Raw genomic sequence first — 25,097 nt, 5'->3', positions numbered from 1 at the left:
ATAAAGACATTTAATGGAAATAAATGGTTTACAATAAATCCTAGTGCACATAGTGTTGCATGAATTAATGCATTACACTGAAGATATGCGCAAACTGTCACAATATCTATTTAAATGCTTCTTTATTTATATGATTCTTAAGATTATTATTTAATAACTTTTAACCAACATTAAATACGTTTATACAACAGATACTTAAATTAGAAATTAGACATATTTTGTTTTAAACTTTAATTATAGTAACTAAAACTAAATATAAACCCTTAATAAACAGTTTTATAGTACCTCAATGATATATCGACGACGTTGATACAAACTGATGTCTTACAGATGACTGAAAGCCCATAATAACTCGATTCATCTCTGGTGAAGCTTACACGCAGTATCTGCTTCCTCTTATTGGATCAGTTGGCCCCACCCATTATTTTACGTCATCGGTTGATTTACCAATCTCAACTCTCAGCGTGCTGCTCTCAGCCAATGAAATATACAAAAACACACTACCCATGCTGCAGCACCAACAACACAGGAAGAGATGTGTTTGATCAGCAGATAAGAAGTATTGATCAGGAATAGCTATGCGTCAGTGGATTTGAGGAGTGCGCGAGTCATGGACGCTTCCCTGTCTTTGCTGTGGCAGTATGTGTTCTCGCCCGCAAACATTGTGGGTTTGATTGCATTCGTGCTTGTTTTCTGTGCGCTGCGACAGTATGCGTGGCATCAGACATACGCCAACATCCCTCCGGGTCCAAAGCCATGGCCTGTCGTGGGAAACTTCGGCGGTTTCCTTGTGCCTTCGTTTATTTTAAGACGACTTGCAAAGAATCGAAAGGTGGCCTCGAATCCGCTGTCACCTCAGGCTGGACTCACGGAGATGTCCAAACTCTATGGGAACATATTCAGCATTTTTGTTGGGCCTCAGCTCATGGTCGTGCTGATGGGATATGACACTGTCCGGGACGCGATGGTAAACCATCCGGAGGTCTTCTCTGACAGACCTCATATACCTCTCGTAACGATTATCACCAAGAGGAAAGGTAAGATGAGAAGTCGAAGTTAATGATTCCTACATGCCATGATAATATATCAGATCAGATTCGAGCAGAATAGAATAGAATCGACTGTAGCATGAAAGACAGAACAGAAAAATACAGTATAGAAGACATGGACACAGAATAGAATAGATCAACAAATCAGTGCAGAATAGAACCGAGTATTATAATCGACTGAACAGAATAGAACTGTAGAAGACACAGACTCATTAGAATAGAATATATTTAATTAAACAAAGCAGAATGGAAAAGAATAGACCACAACCTAGAAAAACAGACTGTGGCAGAATAGACTTGTTTCGAACATAACAATATAAAACAGGGCAGAATATAACATTGTATAATTGTAGACTAGAATAGAAAATATACTATAAAATATAATGCAGAATAAAATATAAAACAGAATAATGTGGAATAGAACAGTATAGATAACGGAATATAACAGCAGAAGATACTGATGCAGGATATAATAGAATAGAACATAAAACAGAGCAGAATGGAATACATTAGAACACAGTATAACAGACTGGAGAAGAATAGAATAGTTTAGAATTGAAGAGACTGAAGCAAAACAGATTCAAACAGAATAGAACCATATAAAACCACACAGAATAAAATAGATTAGAATGATAGAATAGGACAGAAAAGAATAGAACAGTAGAATAGATTGCAGCAGAATAGAATAATATAGTGCAATATATTATGATGCTGCAGAACTGAACTGAGCAGGACTTTGGAGAAATGAACAGATCACAAAAGATTCAACAGAACTGAATGTCTGAGCCTGGTTTCAGAAGTCCAAGTGCAAAGTACTTGATATAATTCCAAATATTGATAATAGTGGCTTTTAAAATAATGCTAATATAAATGTATTTATTTATTTTACAATTGTTCAGTAAATTTCTTTAAAAAAGTTTGATTTTATCATTTCAGAATCTAAAAGCGAAGCATTGCGAGTTTGAACTGAATGTTGTTCGCAGGGATTGTGTTTGCACCGTATGGCCCCCTGTGGCGCACAAACCGTAAGTTCTGTCACAGCACTCTGCGCAGCTTTGGCTTTGGCAAGTTGAGTCTGGAGCCGTGCATCCATGAAGGCCTGACCATGATTAAAACAGAACTGCAGAGCCTCATCGAAAAAGCAGGGCCTTCTGGTATCGATCTGACTCCCCTCATCAGCAACGCTGTCTCCAACGTCATCTCCTCCATGAGTCTGGGTCAGCGTTTCCATCACCAGGACCAGGAGTTCCGCACCATGCTGGACCTCATGTCTCACGGGCTGGAGATTAGCGTCAACACATCCATTTTGCTGGTCAATGTCTTTCCCTGGTTATACTACCTGCCCTGCGGTGTTTTTAAAGAGCTGCGGCGCGCAGAGATCGACATCACAGCCTTCCTGAAGAAGATCATCGCGAGGCACAGGGCCACGCTGGATCCGGAGAATCCCAGGGATTTCATAGACATGTATCTGGTGGAGATGCTGGCCCAGCAAAAGAGCGAGAATTCAGAGCAGAGCTTGTTCTCAGAGGATGACCTCTTCTATATCATTGGAGACCTGTTTATTGCAGGCACTGATACTACCACAAACAGCTGTTTGTGGAGTATTCTCTATATGTCCTTGTATCCTGATGTGCAAGGTATGTGCACCAGCACTGTAAAGTGTAATTTACAAATGTCTATAGGTTTGGTTTCTGGTTATATATGAAATGTTAGTTTGCTGACCCCTCAGAGAAGGTTCAGCAGGAGATTGATGCGGTGGTGGGATCTGAGAGGGTCCCGTCTCTGACTGATAAGGGCAGTTTGCCGTACACAGAAGCCACCATTATGGAGGTGCTGAGGATGACTGTAGTGGTCCCTCTGTCTATACCCCACATGGCCTCGGAAACCACAGGTGAGGTCAGACAAAATACAGAAGCCATGCAGATTTTCTGCCTGATGCCTTTTTACCTTGTGCCTGTTTAATCTCATGAAACTTTTTAGCTGGGTTACATTCACAAATTTGTGTGTGTGTGTATATATATATATATATATATATATATATATATATTTATAAAATGCAATCAAAAGTAAATTGTCTGGTTGCATTACAATAGTGAAAGTATGCTTAAAATCTACAAACAATATTGTTCCTAAAAATATGCTTTATTTTCTATAAGCAATTTTTTTTTAAATATATTATGAAAATATAAAAATACAGATAAACTTTAAATAAACGGTATATTACATAGACATATATTCTTTCCAGTCAGTACTGTTTTATTCTATTCTATTATGGCTTTATTCTTTTCTATTCTGTCTATTCTTTTCTACTGTTCTGTTCAATTCTAAATTATTCCATTCTGCTCATCTGTTCTATTCTGTGCTGTTTTATAATGTTTTATTATGCTTTTCTATTTTGTTTAATTCTAAATAATTGTATTCTGCTCTAGTCTAATACATTGCTCTCATAATAAATAATACATAAAATATAAATACAGTGCTATAAATATACATTTTGTACATACTTGTATATTTTTTCTTTATTTTTTTGTGACCTGAATAATTCTGTTTTTCAGATTTTTGATTTAGCTGAGAATATATATATATATATATATATATATATATATATATATATATATATATATATATATATATATATATATATATATATATATATATACATACACTGTGCCCAACTGAATGTATTTTTTACTTTTTTTTTTTCTTTGTTTGTTTTGCAAAGTTTGTTTAAAGTTAATTATTAATGAATAAAACTGAACCAAGCAAACTTTAACTTTACCATAATCCACCTTTTGGCACTACAAAGTAGATAACAGTCAGACTTTAACCCGAATCTGTATTTTTGATATTAAATCCAAAGGTTATGCAAATATTATGACTGTACAAATACTTTGAGAGGACACGCTTAAGAGCGGAATATTTCAGCTATATTTGTCTCTTCCTAGAGTTCCGAGGATACACTATTCCTAAAGGAACAGTTATCATCCCAAACCTCTGGTCAGTACACAGGGATCCCACCGTGTGGGAAAATCCTGATGACTTCAATCCAGGCAGATTTCTGGATGAACAGGGAAAACTTCTCAGGAAAGATTGTTTTATTCCATTTGGAATAGGTATGTTTGTAATCATGTAACCAGCAATTGAACATGTTGAGGCTTTATGTTAAAAACTACTTTTCCGATGAGAACTTTGTTTAAATGATGTTTTGTATATCTGGCAGGTCGCAGGGTGTGCATGGGAGAGCAGCTGGCTAAGATGGAGCTGTTTCTGATGTTTACCAGCCTGATGCAGGCCTTCACGTTCAGGCTTCCTGAGGGAAAATCTGCTCCATCCATGCACGGACGCTTCGGTCTGACTCTGGCTCCATGCCCATTTACTGTCTGTGTGAACGCACGCTGAACAGCCTTTAAACAAAGAGGCATACCTCAAACAATCAGCACTGGGAAGCAAATTGCATGTGTTGTCCATTTAAGAAAAACTTTCATTTGGACCATAAATGAAGTAAGGGCCTTTGTGGTTGCATGATCAAGCAAAAGGTCAGAGATTATTTTATGTAATATTTTTGAACAATTTCAAGAAACAAGAACACATACCGAAGTATTATGTCAGCATATTTCAGTTTTTATTACATTTATTTTAAAATATTCATTTCATAATCCATAAAACATCTTTTTTTCCCTTTTTTTTAAAAATGTGAAATGTTCCTGAACAATTTCAAAAAAATGAGAAGATATGTCGAAGTATTAAATCAGCATATTTAAATTTTATTATGACATATATTTTAAAATATTAATTTTATAATCCGATAACTGAACTGTTGTTGTTTTTTCTCAAAATGATGGTTGGTTACTGTACTGTACTGTACTGTACTGTGAGACTGTTATTATTATTATTATCTTTTTAAGAATTATTGCAAAAAACTCTTTCAAATATGGTTTAGTACTATCATAAAAAACATGAATGGACCTGAAATGAGATCCTATGAGATACTGGGATAAAAAGCTCTCTTAAACAACACTTACTAATTTTAATGTATGATGTCATTTTGTGGTGGAAAACTAAAATTGAAATATTTTTGGAATAAAATGGCCAGTCTTGCTAAGGCTAATTTCATAGCTCGAATTCCATGTCCTATACATATGCTATTTTCAAACTTTTTCTATCATTTGACAGAAAAAAATAAATAAATACTGCTTGACTGAAATGATGCACAATAAAATAATTTGCTGGAAACCAATATTTACCTTGATTTGTCTTCGCTTCCTTCACACATCATGTGTCATGTTAATTGCAAGCTCTTCACTCACCCTGTTGCTTCCTTAGTAAACAACTACACTAATTCTACACTAATCGATTATTTATAAAGAATACATTATGATGAAAGTTTGTTGTAGACAAAACAATGCTTTAACTGTGGGTACAGTGGTCATTTTTTTTAAAAATCGTAATCAGTTTTAAACGTCTGATTTTAGGAAAAATTTAAACAAAACTGTATTTGTGGCAGTAATTGCTAAGAATCATATGCATTAGGCCTATATATATATATATATATATATATATATTTTTTTTTTTTATCAACGCCAATCTTACCCAATGAATTACAGTAACAATGAAAAAGGATAAAAAAAGAAAAGAAATGAACAACAATTATACGAGATTGTAAAATTAATAGAAATTATTATTATTAGCCTATTATTAATGTATCTGAAATGATCATTAACATTTAGAGTATAGTTTTGAATGGAAACGCAGTTGTCAATAATAATAATAAAAACACAACTCTCCACCAAGAACAATAAAAACATTGACAATATTTGATTTTATTTGGTATAAGAAAATAATGTCCATACTTAATTGTTTTTGAGTAATAATATTAATAATAAACACATCTTACACTATATTGAAAACACATGAACTGCAAGTGACCATAATTGTTACAGTGAAAAAAAATTCTGTCAAAAATTTCATGTTTGCGAAATGGAAGAGAGTGAGATCACCTAGCATAATTGTTATACCCACAAAAAACATGAGGGTCAACCACACTTACTAAAGTCAATATCAAGCCAGCTGAAGTGTGGAAGTGGAAGTGACGTATTTCCTGTTCGAGAGTGGAGCTCTGCAGACAGACCCATCTCGCTTGTGCACGCGCGCAGTGTGTCATTCGCGAGAGCCGCCATGGCGTTCGTCACTCGCCCGTTCATCAGGAGCCTCTCATCCTCTGCTGCTCTACATGCTGCAATTAAACATGTCACTGTTATCGGAGGCGGGCTGATGGGGGCAGGCATCGCACAGGTAAAATAATAAATGAAGCAAATAAATATATCTAAATATTTATTCAAAGAGCAAGTGTTTAGCCAAGGCAGGCTACAAACTAAGAGCTATCAACACAGCATCTGAAGATCATTCTTTAATAGTTTCGAGTCGCGTGTAGTTGCATTGTGGTGAGAACGGTTTGTGAATGAATCTTGTCTAGTTTGTTGCAAACCTCTCACACGCTACGAATGTCTTGTAACTTCATGTCAAGGAGTGACCTTTCACCCACTTACCCAGCAGCACACATTCCGTTCACGTTTAGTACATTTCTACCGTCTATAAACCATATATTGAATATGTATAATGTTTTTATTGCATCCTGAATAGTTTGAAATATTGTAAACACTTGAAAAATGAAATTCGTTGTTTATTAAATCTGTATGACTTCTTGTGGATTAATAAAATTGGTACTCACTTTCATTGTATGGAGGAAAACACCTGGTGGTGGCCAAACACCTGACAGTTCTGAAATATTGACTTTTTTTGCCTCCAAAACATGATTTCAGTCCATAATGTTCACGAAACATGCAGAATATGGTTGCTCTAAGCACAACAAATATCAGATGCAGTGAGTTATACTGTTTTTATCCACTTACAACTTTAATATTTGGTATGTCCACCTTTTGCAGCAATTACAGCAACACATCTCTGTAGTATTGTGTTAGTATATTTTCTGGGAATACTAATGTCATCCCGTCCTTCTGCAACTCAAGCTAATGGCTTTCCTTTGAATGACCAATAGATCTGTCCAGTTTATTTTTCAACTCACCAGAAACTTGCTCGATGGGGTTGAGGTCTGGACTTTGAGTAAATGATGACTGAATGTTTATTATTAGGTGAACCGTGCCCTAAATTACACTTCCCAGTGTTTCTCATTGAGTTGCTTTCTACATCACACCGGCGACTTTGTGTGGTGATGTCATTAGAACAGCAGTTTCTTCATTTCTTTTAGGTTGCTGCATCCACAGGACATTCAGTGGTGCTGGTGGACACATCGGAGGACATACTGAAGAAATCTGCAAAGGGAATCGAGTCTAGTCTGAAGAGAGTGGCGAAGAAGAAGTTTGCAGAAAAACCTGAGGTTAGTTTGACAGCACCAACTAGGTCACAAAGATTCAATGGCTAATCATGCTCTGTTGTTCATTAACTGTGGCTCACGTTCTTTAGGATGGAGAGGCGTTCGTTCAGAAAGTCCTGAAGAACATCTCTACAAGCTCAGACGCTGCGTCTGTAGTTCAGGGCACTGATCTTGTGGTGGAGGCTATAGTGGAAAACCTCAAAGTCAAACAAGATCTGTTTGGAGCTCTGGACAAAGCAGCCCCAGAGTAAGGAACACATTTTTTTCTTTTCTCAGTTAAAATAATAATAAGAACAAAATATTGGGTACAATGGAGCGAAAGGTGCATCTGATTTGATTTTCCTCTTAACCTCTAGATTTGCACAAAAATTCACAGCAAGCATTTTCAACGGATTTATATAGCAAATAAAATATAAGCCACCCACCAATAACAGGGCGACTCACTAAATGAACAAATGCATAGACATTATTTCAAATGATTTTATATGAAAAGAAAAAGCACAGCTATATACATTAAAATTTTTATTTATGCATTTAGCGGACGCTTTTATCCAAAGCAACTTCCAGTGCATTCAGATTATCAATTTTTACATATCATGTGTTCCCGGGGAATTGAACCCCCAACCTTGCGCTTCATAGCGCAGTGCTCTACTAATTGAGCTATTTGAAATCATTTGACAAGAGTCCCTTAAACAGTTCAGTGTCATTATCCTGAAGTATTTAAAGCAGAGAATCGAGCATTCTGATTGTTTAAATTAGCTGTAAATGTATGCATCATAAATTACATACATGTACTATGCACCAAAAGTAATGGTATGAATGCTGAAGCTTGGTTTAGTATTGTATCAGTCAGATGTTTGCTCTCTCTTCAGACACACTATCTTCGCTAGCAACACGTCCTCTCTGCCAATCGCCGACATCGCCAGCTCCACGGCCAGATTAGATCGCTTTGGTGGTCTGCATTTTTTTAACCCCGTCCCAATGATGAAACTGGTGGAGGTCTGGATTGAGTTTGATTCACTTACAGCAAATGACAGTTTCTCTTGAAGATATTGCAGCTAACATTGAAATGAATATATTAAACATGAAGTTTCGTTGTCTATCTTGTCTGACCTCAGGTGATTAAAGCTCCAGGAACAAGCCAACAGACTTTTGATGCTCTCCTTGAGTTCAGCAAAGCTTTAGGGAAGCATCCAGTCTCGTGCAAAGTATGTGCTCTATAATCTTGTATATTATGCTGACTTTATCATCTCTCTCTATCTGTCTGTCTGTCTGTCTATCCAATATCACATAGCAAAGCTTAACAGCTAGACTAAGGCAAGCTAGCAAACATAGTAAAACATGATAGAAACATGCAATGGCACGCTTGAAACATGCTAGCAGTATTCTAAAACATGTTAGCATTGTGTTTAAGCATGTTAACAATGTGTTAAAACATGTTTAATAATGGTAGAAATGTGTTAAACCGTGCTAAAAAAATTTGTTAAAGCAAAGCCGAACAACTACCCTAGGGCAAGCTAGCAACATAAACGTGATAGAAACATGCAATGTCCTTAAACAGGCTTGAAACATACTAGCAATATTCTAAAACATGTTAGCAACATGCTAGAATAGAATAGAATAGATTGCTAACACAAAAATCACTATTACTTTTGCTTGAACTTGTGGTTAGAGCGATGAATGAATAAATCCTCTCATTCTCTCAACTCTCATTAACTCTCCTCTCAGGACACTCCAGGTTTTATAGTGAATCGTCTGCTGGTTCCTTACATGCTCGAGGCTGTTCGACTACACGAGAGAGGTACAGTCAAGCTTTATGAACGGATACGCAAGCATATTAGGGCTCAGATTTCTGGATTTCCTCTTGTTGTGTATATTTCCCAGGTCACGGTTCTAAGGAGGACATAGATGTGGCCATGAAGCTTGGGGCCGGTTACCCTATGGGTCCGTTTGAGCTCCTGGACTATGTCGGATTGGACACTTCCAAGTTTATTATTGATGGTGAGCGTTTTGTACTGAGCATACCAAGTTTTGATGTAAAGGTTATGATTGTGTTGATATCTATTTATGGGTTTGTGTAGGTTGGCATGAGAAGGACCCCGATAACCCCCTGTTTGCCCCCAGTCCCCTGCTCAACAAACTAGTAGCAGAGGGCAAACTTGGCAAGAAAACTGGCGAGGGATTCTACAAACACAAGTAAAACAAGTGAAGATTAAATCCGACAGCAGAAGTCTTGTCAACTAAAGGCACTGGACTGATCTGCTCGTCCTGAAAATACTGTTGATTGTAAAATGTGAATTTCATGTGTATCAAGGTTAAGAGAGTGATCAGATGCAATCAGTCAAGACATTAAAGGTCTAAAAGAAGGATAATATTGACCACTACATCTAGTGCCTTGCTGTATTTAGTTAAAAACTTGTTCATTAATTCTGAATGTTCTGTGGCATTAAAAGGTTTGAACATGTATTTTCATCTGTTGTATACTTACTAAATGAATTGTCAGATAGTCAGAAGTAGAATGATACATTCAAAAAAAAAAAAAAAAACATTTAGTGAGAATATTTCTTTCTATCATGCTAGTCGTGCAATCCTTTTAATAATATAACATGCAACCACTAGATGTCGCTGTTTCATCATTTATTCAGACTTGGTTCTCTGTCAAGAAAGCTATCAAAATAGTTATTTTATTTGGCAAATAAAAATTGTATTTCTCCACAAAAATAAATTAACGAAATTTCCTTAGCAAGTGCCATTTAAAGATCTCAACATTTTGTGGCCGCTGTATGCACACATGATTTACATGAATGATCTAGCCTTTTAAACTATATCAATAATATTTACAATACAATAATTTATTCAAATGCTTTGTTAACTTTTGGTGCTTGGACATTTTCTTTAACCCTGGCAATTGGATATTTTTCAGTCTTCTGAAAAATGGGTTGCTGATGTTTTTGAGTTTTTTATGTTACTCAAGCAAAAGTCACCAACTCGGTGTCCTCACATACCCTTGTTTGTAGACTCGCTTCATATTTTGTAGTAAGACATGTCAGAACTTTGCCTTTTGAAGAATTCATGAATATATTTTCAGTTTTCTGCAATGTCCAATATAAATACAGATGTTAAATGTGCATGTATTTCCAGCTTTTGCAGCTTCAGTATTTTTGGAGTTGGCGTGCAAGTTTTTAGGAAGCAGTGATTGCAATTGATTAATTTATCAATAACACTATGGAAATATTCAATACGATTATTCATTTTCATTTAAAACAACCTCTAATTTTACAGTGCAGATATGATAATCATTTTTAGAAATGCATTGACCAATTAATTAATTTTGCTAAATATATGAAATAAAGTAAAGTCCTCATGATTTTTGAGAATTTCTTGGAATGACTTCACTTTTTAACTCACTCTTTCCGGAAGATGAGGCCTTCCTGGGAATTCTGTCTGTGTGAATACTTCATGGGAACAGCGGAGAGTATCCTCAGGGTTTCCATATCAAAAAGCCATTTTTTCTCCTCATATTGTTGTTTGTTCTGAGGCTGTCGGTCGCTCAGGGTTTCTGGCAGACAGCCTTCCACTCACTGATGCCCACGGAAGAGAGAGCAGACCGCAGGAAACAACAGAGTCTGAGCATCCTGAGTGAGTAAAGGACATCAAGACTGAGGAAATGAGCTCTGTTAAAGTTATGTGCGGAACATATATGAGGACAACTTGACATGAAAAGCCACGGTAGTGTTATTTTGATCTGAACATTGCAACAAAGTCAAAACAAACATCCTTTAGCCTACTAAACATTATTACATGCTGTCACAATAGGCCTGCTTTGTGAAGACATAAGCAATTAAATAAAATAATAATATTCAAAATAGTGCTGTCAAATCGATTAATCTCATCCAAAATAAGTTTTGTTTATATAATATAGAGTTAACCCGTTTGTTTGTTTTTTCAGACACCTTCAGCATTTCTCCCATTATCAGTTTATTCGTTAGTTTAGAAAATGGTAATAAAATACGACAAGATTTCAGAGTTAAACAGAACAAATTAATCTTGATAATGTCAGATAACTTTGATAGAAGAGTATGTAATGAATGTTAAAATGAATACAGATAATACCAATTTAGGTCAAGCAATGCTTATTTTTTTCAGTCTGTGGTGTATGTGTGTGTGTGTGTGTGTGAATAATTTTTGTATATAAAAATACACATATACTTATTTAAGAAATATTTTTGATATATGTGTTGGAGATCCAAAAATAATTGGAGCCTCGATATAACAAATACTATACACAATAAATAATATAAATAAAAAGGTGTATATAGACTATGCATTTAAAAAGAATCATGGTCATTTTTAACAAATGTTTAATTAAAAACGCATGCTTATATTGCGTTAAGATTCTTAATGTTGTTATTGAACAATATTCTATAATGTATAATATTTTAATATGTTTATAGCCTAGTCAAAATATGTCAATTTTCTAGTGGTTCTGTGGGGTAGCTAATTAAGTTCATGATGTCATATTATACTTATATCTAAATGCTTAGCTATTTAAGTGGAAAGACGATAACTACTTCGCCGTGGCATCCAGCATTTAGTCCTTGTAAAATGCCCTTGAATGAGTGCATTGTTAATGAAAATGTGAATGAGACGACATCGTGTGACAGATTCAATATTTTCTGCTAATTTCCATTCAAATAGTTAGATATACCGAAGCTGTGAATGCCTTAATACATCCTATCAATCTATTAACCAACGATAACAGCATGAGAGCGGTAGTGTTTTGATTTCATCATCATCCGGTAGATGGCGCACTTTCATATACATTGGCCTTAGCCACTTAAATCCTTTTGTTGCACATTTATTGTAACAGACGAGCCTAACAACATAAAGCAAAACATTAGCACAACATCCAGCCACAGAAAATGATCGAAACAGGACAAGGACGGTTAGCAATTATTATTGTGAATCATACGGGAAATGACAAGCATTTTAAGAACTACAGTTAAATATTTTTTAGCTGTTCGTAAACTGGCCTCAGTATCAGAACGTCTTCAAGTTTAAGCTTGGGTTAGGAACTCATTACAAATACCAAATATCAATAAGAGAAAACACATGATGGCGGTGTTAAATGCATAAGGTGGCACTGTCGTAACATAGACAGCAACTCGGTGAGCTTTATTGATACTGAAAGCATCCTAGTTGTGTATGCTGTCATACTGCATTCAGCGCGTCCATCAAAATCATGCTTTATATATTTTAAGTCCCCAAATTTGAGCATGTATAAGGAGAAAAATGACTGGCCGTTTAGTCTTTTTAGGTTTATTGCAAATCAATTCTCTTATTAGCATGCACTTAAGGCTGCATGAATATTCAAATTCATATTTAAATGAACACCGAGGCACAGTGACAAGCTGCATTTTATTTCTCGTTCATTTCAATAAGTCTTATGAAGTTTCCCCCGAGATCCACAGGATATATTCTATAATTCCAATGCTTCTTGTAGAAATGCAATCTACTTACATGGAGGAAACATTTCAGTGTGTAGGCTATAGTGTAAAAAAAAAAAAAAAATCATACTCCATTCGTTTTCAGTCAAAGATGCCTATTTATTTTAATAAAAAAAGACGTTGAAAGAGTTCAAATGTGACCACTTGGAAGCAAAATGCTACACCAAGTTAACGCTTTAAGATATGACAATGTAAAAAAAGAAAAAGAAAATGCTAAGAGAACAATTAAAAACAATAAAATGTGTAAATGTTTGCATGGAATAAACATGGTAAAATACCACTCTTATTACCTACCAGAGAGACAGGACAGAGGTACATTGCAATTAAAGAAAGACTGCCAAGTGCTGGGGTAAATATATAGATATATATCTGCTTCATTTGTCAATTTAGATCAATAAAATATAGGCCTCTGGGTACCTACTCTTTCACCTTTGTCCTAATGTTGCCTGCAAAAATACCAAGAAAAGTGACATCCAGACATCTCTTTTTAAAAAGTACACATTGAGCAATGTTTTACATCAGTTTAAGTCAGTATCCGTTACAAATAGTTATCAAAAAGAAGACTTTTAAATGTTATTTCTGCAAGATGCTTCAACAAGAAAAATGGCTTTCCTGTCTCCAAGCTTATTTTCATATACCATTATATATATATTTATAAAATAATAATTAAAAAAAATCACTTAAAATATACACCGAGAAATGAAAATAACATATTATTAATAATAAAAAAAGCATTCAAAATAAATTGAACCCAAGATGTTGAGAATTCAAAACATTGATCCTTTTTGCACCAATGTGTCAATACAAAACGCAACCTATGGAGAAAGTTTCCAGGGCAATGTGTGATCCCTAAAATGTTGCGATAGAACACCGTGAGGTGTGTCGTGCCCCTCTGTTGCTACATTTTATGGGGCACGAAAGAAAATAAGGGAGTGACGTAGTGAACACAGAAGACAGAGGTGCCAAATAACTTAGAATAACTTAGGAACAGGTGTAGGAACGTGTGTGTGTGTTTGTTTACATGTGGCCATATGTGCGCTTTACAAACGGTCGAGGAACATAATCAGTGCAACGCCTTCGGCTTCGGGAGTGATTTAAGGACAGAAAACAAAAAGGAAGGTTCAAACAAGTATTCACGGGTCTGTGTTGGTGATTGTCTGTTCTCGGTTCAACGTCTCTACAACAGCGCCTGCAGCCGAGGAGCAGATTCAAGGGCCGGGGCCCTCTGGAGATTCCACAGGGGTCAAGAAAGGACGGAGGGGGGAAAGGTTGAGGAATCTAGCAGGCCTCCATCTCTAAAAGGGGGCCTGGAGCTGCTGTCTTTGCTTTGCAAGAGGAAAAAGAAGTCCGTTTTCCTCCTGTAGAACACAAGTGAAGAACAAAAACATGGTACGTTTAATAATACATACATTTTTATACATATATACATCTATATACACACACAAAAACACATATATATAAGTAATAATACAATTTTCAAAAGTAGAATTTTAAAATAGAATTTTATATTATTATTATACACATAATAAAGTTTTTCAGGGGATATTTAAACATACCAAAAAAAAAAGTGTGTTTGGGTTTTTTCCTTTTTTGTCTATACACTGAAAAGTCAGTGTGGCCCAATGCTTTTTTGGATCCCACTGACCTTAATTGCATGGACAAAAACAGCAGAGAGTGAATAAATGACTCATGAAGAGTTTAACCGTTCATATAAATTAGGCATATTTCTAATATCCAAAAATGTCAATTCAACTGTACAGTCTCTCAAGAACAATGTGCATGAAAACATAAGACAGAAAAACAAAAAAGCACTGAGATCAATTTTTACCATGCATTATAATTTGTGTATTGCGCATTAGGAAATTTAGGGCAAAAACAGATTGCAAACGTTCTCACGTCCAACATTAACCAAGAATCGTATTCTCAGAAACCCCAAGTTTTCCATCTCAATCCGTTTGTCCAATCTGAATCCCTTTTGAGATGTGAAATATTAAATGTAGCAGACTCTATTTTGGTCGACAAGCTGTGTGGGGCTATTTCAGAAGTGCTTCAAATGGAATTCCTGATCAAAGTGAGGAGCAGGAATACAGGAGCAAACCTCTGATGGATAGAGAGGCTTGGGGGTTAAAATGCAAGGCTTGTAACGGGCTCCTCCCTGGAGCAGAGGTCGAACGTTTTTCTGCGACCAGTCAGTTTTGCTCCACAACTCCACCCTGGACCACTTTCACACATAAATACACTCGTACACCCGTGTGGATGGCTTTACCACATGTGGATGAAAGGCAACTACTTTTCCAGGGAGCGCTGACCCTGGTGCCGAACCAGGAGAGAAAGAGAGCCACCGCACTTTTATTTATTTCCCCTGCCCAGCCTTTTCATCCTATCAACTCAAAGCTTCCCTGTGCCCCCTTCCTGGAGAGTGTTTTCCTTCCCAGCCGCAGATGAAAAACTCTGGCATGCTTTCCTGCCTTTCCTCACCGGCCTCCTGTTGGAAGGGGGGGGGGGTGCGTCGGGGTGTTTGGAGAGGTTAGGACAGTGCCGTCGGGCCACACTTTACAGTCCACTGCCATACAAACGCAAGGATTCAAGAGCTACTTCCCATTTGCGCTGTGGAATGCCGAGGCCCGGCTCACAGGAAATGAAACGCTCGTCTGTATTCGAGAGCCAGTGCTTCTCTTCGGCTCGACGGTAGCGATGCTGTGCTTTGAAGTGTAGGAGGTTAAGATAACAGGCATGGCCCAGTGTCACTCAATTGGCCCGTTCACCTCCTGAGGCAAATCAAAAAGCCTGCAGCTGGGACCGACACACCTCCTTCCTTCGGACTAACCCTTCCCTTTCTCCAAAAACCAGACTCAGAGAGGAAGAAAAAAATACTGCTCTGAAGAACTGGAGAAAGTATGCCCCGGTTTTATGTTTGCCGGTAAATCTTGTTATCAGCAGGATCAGAGCGGTTTGTTCGCAGCTCAAAACCTTAAACTTGAGTATACGCAGGAACTGGCAGGTTCACTAGGTGGCAACACTCACAGCTGTGAAATTGCTTTCAAAAACGTGTAAAAGACGGAAAATACAAAAGAAAAAAATAGTTCTTACTGAATCTTGAGTATTAATTTCCCATTAAAATATCTAAAAATCCTGGAAATAAATTAACTCAAGAAGAAATGCTGAATATCTCAAATATTACATATTTTACTTTCTTTTTTTTTTCTTTTATTAAATGTAAAACGCATAAATGAGTTAAAAATATGGAGGGAGGGGCTGAGAAAAGAGTGTAAAAATTTTTTTGGTTGTTAAATATAAACATATGCCATTGCAGAAAGAATTTTAAAAGGTAAAAAATATGTATATGACTGAATTTCTGAATGGATCAGCCGTTTGAACTAATCGAATAAAAGACAGTTACTGCCACCTGTAAATGTGGCAGTAAATTTACTAACTGCTTGGTTTTCTTAAATTTTTTTATAAAAAATTAAAAAATAACACTTGCTTTTCTGATCTTTTGTATTCTATCCATTTGTTTTCTTTATTATACAATTAATAGAGGAAAAAGGCCTCTAACACTTATTCTTTTTATATTCCATCAGTAAAAAAAAAAATAAAAAAAAAATAAACTTGCTACATGTACTGCATTAAGCTAACTGAGACTTGTGTATATATATATGTGTGTGTGTGTGTGTGTGTGTGTGTGTGTGTGTGTGTGTGTGTGTATCATGTAATTAATTAGACTAAAAAAAAATTCCGACTGACAGCCCTATTATATATGCACACATATAAACATAAATACTCACACACATATATACATATATGGTGGGTGAATGGCAACAATGGATATGCAAAAAATCTGATTTGATTTTAAAGGAGAATAAACCCTATAGGTCAGGTGAAGAAAACTAACAGGCTTCTTGTAAAAGCAGCTGTTTTTACAGACACTGAGCTGTACGAGAGGAACCGGAGAAGATTCAAAGCTTTACGACTAAAGCATTGGCCAGGAAAGAGAGTACAGACTGAGAGCCCAAATCTGGGCTGCGTTAAGCCTAGTCAGCTGAACAGGTCCACTTTCACACCAAACTGACTTTGGACCAGTGACCTTGTGTTGTAGCACTTGGCTTCACGTCGGGTTTGGCAGCGTCCTTCAAGGAGTCCATAAAAATTCAACAGGCGCTATAACCAATGATCTGCTAGGAGGAGGACGGGTTCAAAAAACCCCGGCCTGAGTAATAAAAACAGCACCTGGGTGAAAAATCTGATTTAAACAAACCACTTCGTTCAGTCAGCACTTCCTTTGGCCCAGAGTCAGTAACATTAAAGAGGGGAAAACTCCTACACAGTTTCGTCTGTAGAAATGCAAACCAACTGCAGTTCTCCTGAAATCTCCCTTCTGCTTTCTAAAAGGGCTGAGGAAACAATGTTCACCCTCGATCCAACAAAAAACTTTCAGGTGAGGGCAGGGGACACAAGAAGGGAGAACGCTGGTATTCCAGCAGAGGCCATGAGTGGGGTCTGCCCACATCTAAGGAGCAGTGGGAAGAGAGCCCGGGAACGACGTGCTCCTGCAAAGCCTGAGCTGCAAGCCAGGGCGGCACTATCAAAGAGCAGCACAATGACTGCTTCAAAGGCCTCGCCACCGCTCGCAGTCAGCAGCGGGAGGGAGGAGAGGGGGTTACGCCTGCTTTCACAATGGGAGCCAGATTTACTCCCTAGGAGAGGAACTCCAGCAAAGCACAGACGACGGCTGGGGTGTGAAAGAGCTAGACAGAGAGGAGAGGAAACGTAGTAGACGCCAAATAGTTTACCCTTTCCTCTGCTGCTTACATCGTCAAACCAAAAGATCCGAGTTTAAGATCTGATGGGACATGATTGTGATTCACATATTAAATCCAACCGTTTCTGGAAGTTGTTCCTTGCACCTACATACCGGCAAAAACTCCCAGACTCTTTTTCTAGCACTGTGGAGTCTCTTGGCAGCAGTACATGGAAGGAAACCTCTGGGTTTCCGATTCCCTTAGTAAAATTAACCGGTTTATCAGAAGCAATTATACTCTTTTCCAGGGTTTAGAATCATGCAGAATTGAATTGAGAATTCCTGTTAAATTCCAATTCAGTCCATGAAAATAGGTAGCAAATAAAATGCAAAAATTGCAATTCGAAATTGAACAAGGAAGAATAAACATGAACTGAAATCCAAAAATAAATGTCACTTTTGTGGATGTGTATGGATGTGGATGGTTAAATATTTTTATTTTTACTTTTATTCTATTTTATAATATTTCTTACTAATCTTACTTTTTTTTCAAATATTAAATTTTTCTTTAAATTACCATAAATAAATAAATAAACTTGCCTTAATTTACTCCCTTATTTTTCTTGCCTTACATCTTCTGAAAATGTAAAGATAAAAAAAAATTTAAAACAAAGAAACTAATAAAAAAAACTTTAAAAACATTTCAAGTTTGAAGGATTATTGACCTTACACACAGACATACATGACTTGGAAATGCCACCTATAAAATAGATGTTATTATATCAAATTTAATAAATTAAATTGACATTTACATTGCATTTAGTCATTTAGCAGACACTTTTATCCAAATTGATTTAAAAATGAGGAAAACAGAAGCAATCAAAACCAACAAAAGAGCATTCATTTGACAAGTCTCGGTTAGTACATATAGCAGTTTTTTAATAATAAATAAAATGTAAAAAAACAAGTAGATAGAATAGATCAAGAAAAGGGAGAGCTAGTGTAAGAGGGTCATTTTCTGTAATTAATAAAAAGATATAATGGGAAAGTAATAGGAAATGTGTAGTGCTAGTGGGTCAATTGTTATTTATTTAATAAAAGAGAAAACAAGTAGAATAAGAAATTGGGAAAGTGTTCTTCAGCCCTGCTCCTCAAAACTTTCTAGTGTGAATTCTCTGTACTCTTATCATTTGAATTCAAATTTCATTTCAACTTCCTGTGGGGTGTGGCCAGTTCAATTAAAATTAAACTGAAAGGGAGCTAATTCTATACCCAACCCTGACCCTTTCTAAGTACAAGTTTTTACCAAACCCCAGTTCAGGTCCAAACATTTTCAATCCAAACCTGTTAAAGCACCCCAAGGCACACAGTCCCAGCCCAATCCAAATAAAAAGGGTTTTTAGACACAAAGGGCATCAGTAATTCTGTCATTCATGCGGTTGAGGCAGAGTGGACATTAAGAAGAGACAAGGCGCTCTCATCGCCACACAAGGGACTTTTAGTTTCTCTCTCTCATGCTTTTTCATCAAAGGCTGACATCTGACTTCTGGCCTCACTCATCACAGACACAGAGCTGGGTAAAGACGACCCGATTCGGGCACAGCTGTCCAACAGCACTTTCTTCACAGAGCAGGCCATGAACTCCAAAGCAGCCCGCACCTCCAACGGTTTCCCACACTGCCCCACTATTGTTGCCCTGTGGAACACTGAAAGCTTTCAAACCCTCAGTCAGCCACTCCCAATAGTATGGTAAACCTCATATAGGGTCTGCCAACTACATCAAATTTGGGGCAAAGAATGCAGTTGCTATAAAAACCAAAATCGAAAAGCTGCAGAACAGTCAGTGTCAATGTCCAGGTGGCAACAAAGCAGCATGTTGAAATGTGCCAGACTTTGGTGACTCACAACCTTGGCTCCTTTGAATGACTGACTACATCTTCAGAGCCAGCTTTCATTAAAAGACCACCATTGTTACATGGCTTTCCCCGTTCCCAATAATAAAAAAAAAAAATGCACAGTGGCCAAAAAGTAACAGCCCTGAGGGCATGTATGCCTCGGCTCAGATAACAATCTCAAAGTCTGCAAATCACAAGGGTTAGTCAGACAAAAGCTCTCACAGCTAAATCTGACAAACAGACACAGTTGAGAACAAGAGGAGGATGTGAAAATGTTGTGTGAGCAGGAAAAGTGGGATGTGTTTGGGAGAAAATTCGGTACCCTGAAATTATTCCAATGTATATTTTTATTTCATGGGTTATGTGTTATAAGGCATTTTTAAAATAAGACGTAACCTGTCCTTCATACCTAAAATAAAATGGTGAAAACACCCATGAATTGACCTAAAATTTTCCATGAGAAATTCCCCTTTTTCCATAACCATTATGAGCAATCTTCAAATGCCTTACATATTACATAATAAATGCCTGTCAAATATGTATCACAGTTTCCACTAAAATATTAAGTAGCACAAGTAGACATAAATCAGCATATTAGACTGATTTCTGAAGAATTATGTGACACTGAAGACTGGAGGAATGATGCTGAAAATTCTCCTTTCTATCACAGGAATAAATTACATTGTTCAATATATTCAAATAGAATATATACAAAACAGATATTTTAAATTCCAATAATATTTACTATATTAATGTTTTTACTTTATTTTTGATCAAATAAATGCATGTCTTTAAAAAAAGCTGACCCTAACATTTTAACGATAGTGTATATTTAATGCATGTGTATTTTGTCTTAAATGCACCAAAAATTAAAACAAAACTGTTGCTTCAAGTGAATTGTAGGGTCTTTTAATTGGATATTTAAACTGGTAATGCTGGATTTAACTGGATATTATTTTGCACTGTTGAATGCTGTCCTATCCAATATTAAGAATATTACCACTTTTTTTTTGTTAATAAAAAAATATTAAAGTGCACACTATATCATTTAAAAGATGAATGAATATTAAATAAATTTGATGTTTCTCATCCTGTCGGATCTGCATAAATTAACAAGCGGTGGAATATTATCATGCTCTGTTGCTTCAACTAAATTTCAATTGGATATTTTAACTACAAAAATAGTATCAGTCTTTTTTGTTTAAAACTATTAAATTGCACACTCTATAATTTGGAAGGCGAACAAATATAAAATACAAAAGTGATGTTTCACAGTTTGTCAGATCTGCATAAATTGACAAGCGGTGGCAATATCTTCTCTTTTATGCATGTTAGTTTAAAGCTGCCACGATGAATCAGTTGGGGCGTCCATTCGCAGTTGGCTTGGCACGTTAATTATTGGATCGAAGATACAGCACCTTTTAGCTGCGTTTTCAAAGCTATTGCAGCCCACAGAAAAAAAAAGGAAAGAGTGCGAAACAGTCCAATTTGTGTTCGCAATCCACAGGGTAGAGAACTGATCAACCGTAAAAACCTTTGTCTTGGAGGTTTTTGGGTAGGACCAGATTTGTCACATCTACGCAGCTTTCACAGCAAAAAGCAGCAGCATTAGAGGATGTGTGAGGTGACTTAAACAAGACCAGGAGAAAACAAACATTTTCCCTTGCTTACTACTGTGCTTGATGCTGAAATTCCTTAGACTTTCACCTGAGATGATTCTCCTCTTTGTGTAGAGAACTAACTTCTTTCAGGCCAGTTGCTAGCTTAATCGCTAGAAAATTAAAAAGCACCGCGCAAGCCAAATATGCTGGCAAGGGCTTCGTTCATTCACAGGGTTGGCTAGATAACACATGGGGGCCATATGGGTGAATGCTTAAAGAGTTAGCTTACATCTGGGTCGACTCGTTCAATACCATCCCAGTTTCCAAATGTTCTCGAAAAAACCGAAAAAAGCCCCAGTCCAACATGGCCGTGAGCCACAGGATTGTATGTTGATGCTGCATGCCAAATATTAAAGATGGAAGAAATGAATGGGGAAAGAAACCTGATAGCGTGGACTTGATGTTCTGAGCTGACTTTGTCGAGATTACGCTGTTCTGAGATCTTTCAAACAAATGGTATGCTTGCAAACTGTTCTTGATAAAAAGCACCGCTCTTCTGAAAACACTCATGCGCCACCCAATGCCACAAGCCACACATCACTCTACAGGAAAAGGGATGTAATGGAGTCCTTAAACAGGGTTAGGAAAGAAAAATGACTTGTCACAATTAATCACGGTGTTCGGAAGAGGAAACCCTGTAACGTTTGCACACACTCGCACGATGCAAACAACAGCTTTCGCAATACAACAGTGAATGGTGGATTGGTGAACTCAAAGTGGGCCTTTAGGATTAGTCTCATGTTTTTCCAGATTGCTAAGAACCACATTAGAAAATCGGGAGTTTACCACATCATGACTCAATTAAACCAGAGGTATGGAAGAGGCTCTTACCATTGTTCAGATGTACGCCGTTTTCATTCTCTGGCCTGTACCTGCAGGAAATCGTAGCTTTTAATGACCAGGATGTGCCTCCAAATAACACCCAAGTCCATCTCTGGTCTTAGTTAACTAGTTAACACATTAACATTGTTCATTAAAGGAGCAGTTCGTCCAATAATGAACCATCTCTCATCATTTACTCGTCCTTATGTCGTTTCCAATGTTAACGATTTTCTTTCTTTCACTGGATAGAATCATATAGGTTGATTCTTGGGAATTGGATTAAACGATTGAAAAGTTTTGCTTACAAATCAGTCATATGGACACTTTAAGGAGAGTTTGTCATTTAGTAGCTTGACAATCCTAGCAGGCCTCTCTTTTTTTTAAAAAAATACACCTTTCATGTTCCTTAAAAGAAAGAAAAGTCATATCCATTTGGAAAAAACATTAGTGTAAATGAAGCCAGAATTTTCATTTTTGTGTGAACTATTCCTTTAACTTGTTCATCATATACAGCTCTAAATTAATTTGCATAGACTTAGTGCCAGTGAATTGTTCAATGTTAACGCACACATCACTAATGCATTTCTAAAAGTTAGCAGCACTGACGGAAGCATGTGGACTTTAAAGAAGACTAATCCTAAAGACTTAGTTGTGAAGAGAAGATGGAAAGATGGAGTGGTGGGGTGGGTGTACTGTCCATAATGTTGCAAAATGTACAGATTAAAGAAACATACAGAACAGTAAAACCACAGACTTGTGGATTTTCAGGGCAACCAACAATGATTTCAATTCATAAATGTTCATGTTGACTACAAAAACATCCTTTTATGATTGAAACTGACAGTGTGAAGGCGTATTGAGAATGCAGTATGCCAACATTAACCACTTTACCACAATATTCACACACTAAGTCATTTGAAGCTAAGTTAGTGCGTACATTAATGAAACAGGACAAATTACAGCAGGGATTGGAGGTTTTGAAATCTTACCTGGAGCAGGTTCCTGGATCTTTTCTCTCTTCCGCTTCTTTTTTTTCCCCTATAAAAATAGGCAAAAATATGACACAAAGTGATATTTAATAAAATAAAATAAAATAAAATAAAATAAAATAAAACAAAAATAATTAAATTAAATAACAAAAATAAAAATTAAATTAAATAACAAAAAATAAATAAATAAATAAAATAAAATAAATTCTCAAACCCCTCCCTCATTCTTCTGGATTGCATGGCCTAATCACCAATCAGAAAGTTAAACGAGAATAAAACATCTGGCCCTGCTCCAATTGACACGCCAAACACTCCTCTAGAGTGAGTAGTCTGGACTGCTTTAGGATTTGTAGCTTACCCAAAATCCCCTGGCAGGATGACTATAGGTATAGATAGCGCCGCACTGTCATTTTGCAGTCCAATATGAGCCACGCTTTGGTTGCCTGCTGTAAAGTCTGATAATCCACTTATTCAGTCACTAATCTGTGTATTCTAGCCCTGGCTGACAGAACCAAGAAGCCCAGAGCAGTAGAAATGTCTATGACGGAGCAGGGATACGCTCAGAATCCTTAGCACTATTAAATACAAGTGTGCTCCCACCACTAATATATGAGTGCAGATGAAAGTTCATCTGTCTCTGAAGTGTTTCTTTTCAGCCCTGTTGCCTTTCCATTTGGTGATTAGTGTGAAAGCCAGGTTTTAGTTTTAGCAGCACATCCTGGCACTTCGTATTGAGTGAGATTTACGCCGGTTAAAACTTAGGCGTCCAAAGTTGTCATCACAACATAAATTTTGGATGTGAATTCTACAAGCTAACAGCCTTGGTATCTGCCACATTTGTATAAACTAAAGGAATAATTGTATAAATGTAATAACATTGAATAAATGGTTAGCAATACGTCTCTTCTGGAAAACTTTTAGTATGTGGCAGCTGTAAGAGCTTGGGAGCGACACTCAAGGCAATTACTCATGAAAAATGTAGAAACTTTTAATGAGCATTCATATCATGACCATAACAAAATTATTATTATATTGGCATTCATGTGCCATAAGCAGAACAGAAATCAGTCATTAAAAAAAAAATTATTGCATTTAACAATTTACGTAAAAACATTTTTTTACTATACCAAAAATTATGTTCATGTTTCTGAGCTACATTTATGGAAGAAGCAAAACAAATAGTTTAAGTCGTTCATAAAATCATTATCAGTAAATCAGTAAAAAACTAGTTTGTGCAAGAATGTTTTTACGAACAGTTTAAACAAATTCAATCTGCTCTGGTTTCTTGGGCACATTAATGAAACTTGATCAGAACAAATTCATGTAAATCAGTCATAAAACCTAGTAAAGTATCACTTTCAATGCAACAATTTACACAAGAAGGCTTTTAGAAACAATTTACAGAAATTCAGTCTGTGTTTGGAAACCCTTTTATGAAACTCAGGCAGAATAATTTCTTTATGAGCCATTTACTCAAATCTGTGCTGCTTGTGTTTCATGAATGAAGAATGTATTTTTAAATTAACGAACAGAAATTGTCAATTAAAGGGAAAGTTTACCTAAACATTGTGTCATGATGTACTCACTCCACTCATTCCAAAAATTTGGGAGTTTCTTTTCTCTGTTTTAAACAAAAGATGATATTTTGAAGAATGGTAGTAACCAAAAAACTGACGGTGCTCATTGACTTCCAAAGTAAGGAACAGATACTACGGGAAGTCAATGGCTACCGTCAACCATTTGGTTACCAGCATTCTTCAAAATCTCGTATTTTTGTGTTCAACAGAAAAAAGAAACTCATACAGGTTTGGAACAAGTGCACAGGGAGTAAAATATGACAAATTGTAATTTTTGGGTGAACTGTCCCTTTAATTCAAGTATCAGAGAAATGCTGGTATCTAACTTTTGAATATTTTGTTCTATAACTGTTGTGGTTTTGAATTGAATAGCCCTTTAGACATTTCTAACATAACCTCGAACTCATTTTCCAACAGTTAATCATTTGGACTACTAAGCAAACAATATTTTCACTTTTAAAGACAAAC

The 25,097-nt window shown here is 36.4% G+C and overlaps 3 protein-coding genes across 4 annotated transcripts in view; 2 read left to right on the top strand and 1 right to left on the bottom strand.

Moving 5' to 3' along the window:
* The first annotated feature begins 505 nt into the window (after positions 1–505).
* Positions 506–5,286, top strand: LOC113044022 (cytochrome P450 2U1-like). The gene is made up of 5 exons (XM_026203612.1): positions 506–1,037; positions 2,033–2,686; positions 2,779–2,940; positions 3,995–4,162; positions 4,270–5,286. The coding sequence occupies exons 1-5, from the start codon at positions 611–613 to the stop codon at positions 4,446–4,448; spliced, it is 1,590 nt and encodes a 529-aa protein (XP_026059397.1). The 5' UTR covers positions 506–610; the 3' UTR covers positions 4,449–5,286.
* An 872-nt stretch (positions 5,287–6,158) lies between these two features.
* LOC113044021 (hydroxyacyl-coenzyme A dehydrogenase, mitochondrial-like) lies at positions 6,159–9,906 on the top strand. The gene is made up of 8 exons (XM_026203611.1): positions 6,159–6,341; positions 7,315–7,443; positions 7,530–7,687; positions 8,313–8,439; positions 8,559–8,648; positions 9,169–9,241; positions 9,325–9,441; positions 9,522–9,906. The coding sequence occupies exons 1-8, from the start codon at positions 6,225–6,227 to the stop codon at positions 9,638–9,640; spliced, it is 930 nt and encodes a 309-aa protein (XP_026059396.1). The 5' UTR covers positions 6,159–6,224; the 3' UTR covers positions 9,641–9,906.
* Positions 9,907–13,658: 3,752 nt separating this feature from the next.
* The window catches only part of LOC113044020 (lymphoid enhancer-binding factor 1-like), a 38,559-nt gene continuing 27,120 nt past the window's right edge, over positions 13,659–25,097 (bottom strand). The window contains exons 9-11 of one of the 2 annotated variants that reach the window (XM_026203610.1): positions 23,053–23,101; positions 22,073–22,113; positions 14,172–14,305 (exon numbers count right to left, since the gene is read on the bottom strand). In XM_026203610.1, the coding sequence (XP_026059395.1) occupies positions 22,079–22,113; positions 23,053–23,101 (84 nt within the window). In that variant the 3' untranslated portion in view covers positions 14,172–14,305; positions 22,073–22,078. Of the gene's footprint in view, positions 14,306–22,072; positions 22,114–23,052; positions 23,102–25,097 lie in introns of both variants that reach the window. The other variant, XM_026203609.1, reaches the window with a different exon arrangement.

The sequence above is a fragment of the Carassius auratus genome, chromosome 26 (genome assembly GCF_003368295.1).
Source record: "Carassius auratus strain Wakin chromosome 26, ASM336829v1, whole genome shotgun sequence".
NCBI classification, from domain to species: Eukaryota; Metazoa; Chordata; class Actinopteri; order Cypriniformes; family Cyprinidae; genus Carassius; species Carassius auratus.
Note: the sequence above shows the minus strand (reverse complement) of the source record. Positions and strands in the feature narration are given on the sequence as shown.

Coding starts and splice junctions, on each gene's coding strand:
- LOC113044021 (XM_026203611.1), top strand. CDS start 6,225: ATGGCGTTCGTCACTCGCCCGTTCATCAGGAGCCTCTCATCCTCTGCT. Junction 6,342..7,314: donor TGGGGGCAGGCATCGCACAG/GTAAAATAATAA, acceptor CATTTCTTTTAG/GTTGCTGCATCCACAGGACA. Junction 8,440..8,558: donor CAATGATGAAACTGGTGGAG/GTCTGGATTGAG, acceptor GTCTGACCTCAG/GTGATTAAAGCTCCAGGAAC.
- LOC113044022 (XM_026203612.1), top strand. CDS start 611: ATGGACGCTTCCCTGTCTTTGCTGTGGCAGTATGTGTTCTCGCCCGCA. Junction 2,687..2,778: donor CTTGTATCCTGATGTGCAAG/GTATGTGCACCA, acceptor CTGACCCCTCAG/AGAAGGTTCAGCAGGAGATT. Junction 2,941..3,994: donor CATGGCCTCGGAAACCACAG/GTGAGGTCAGAC, acceptor GTCTCTTCCTAG/AGTTCCGAGGATACACTATT.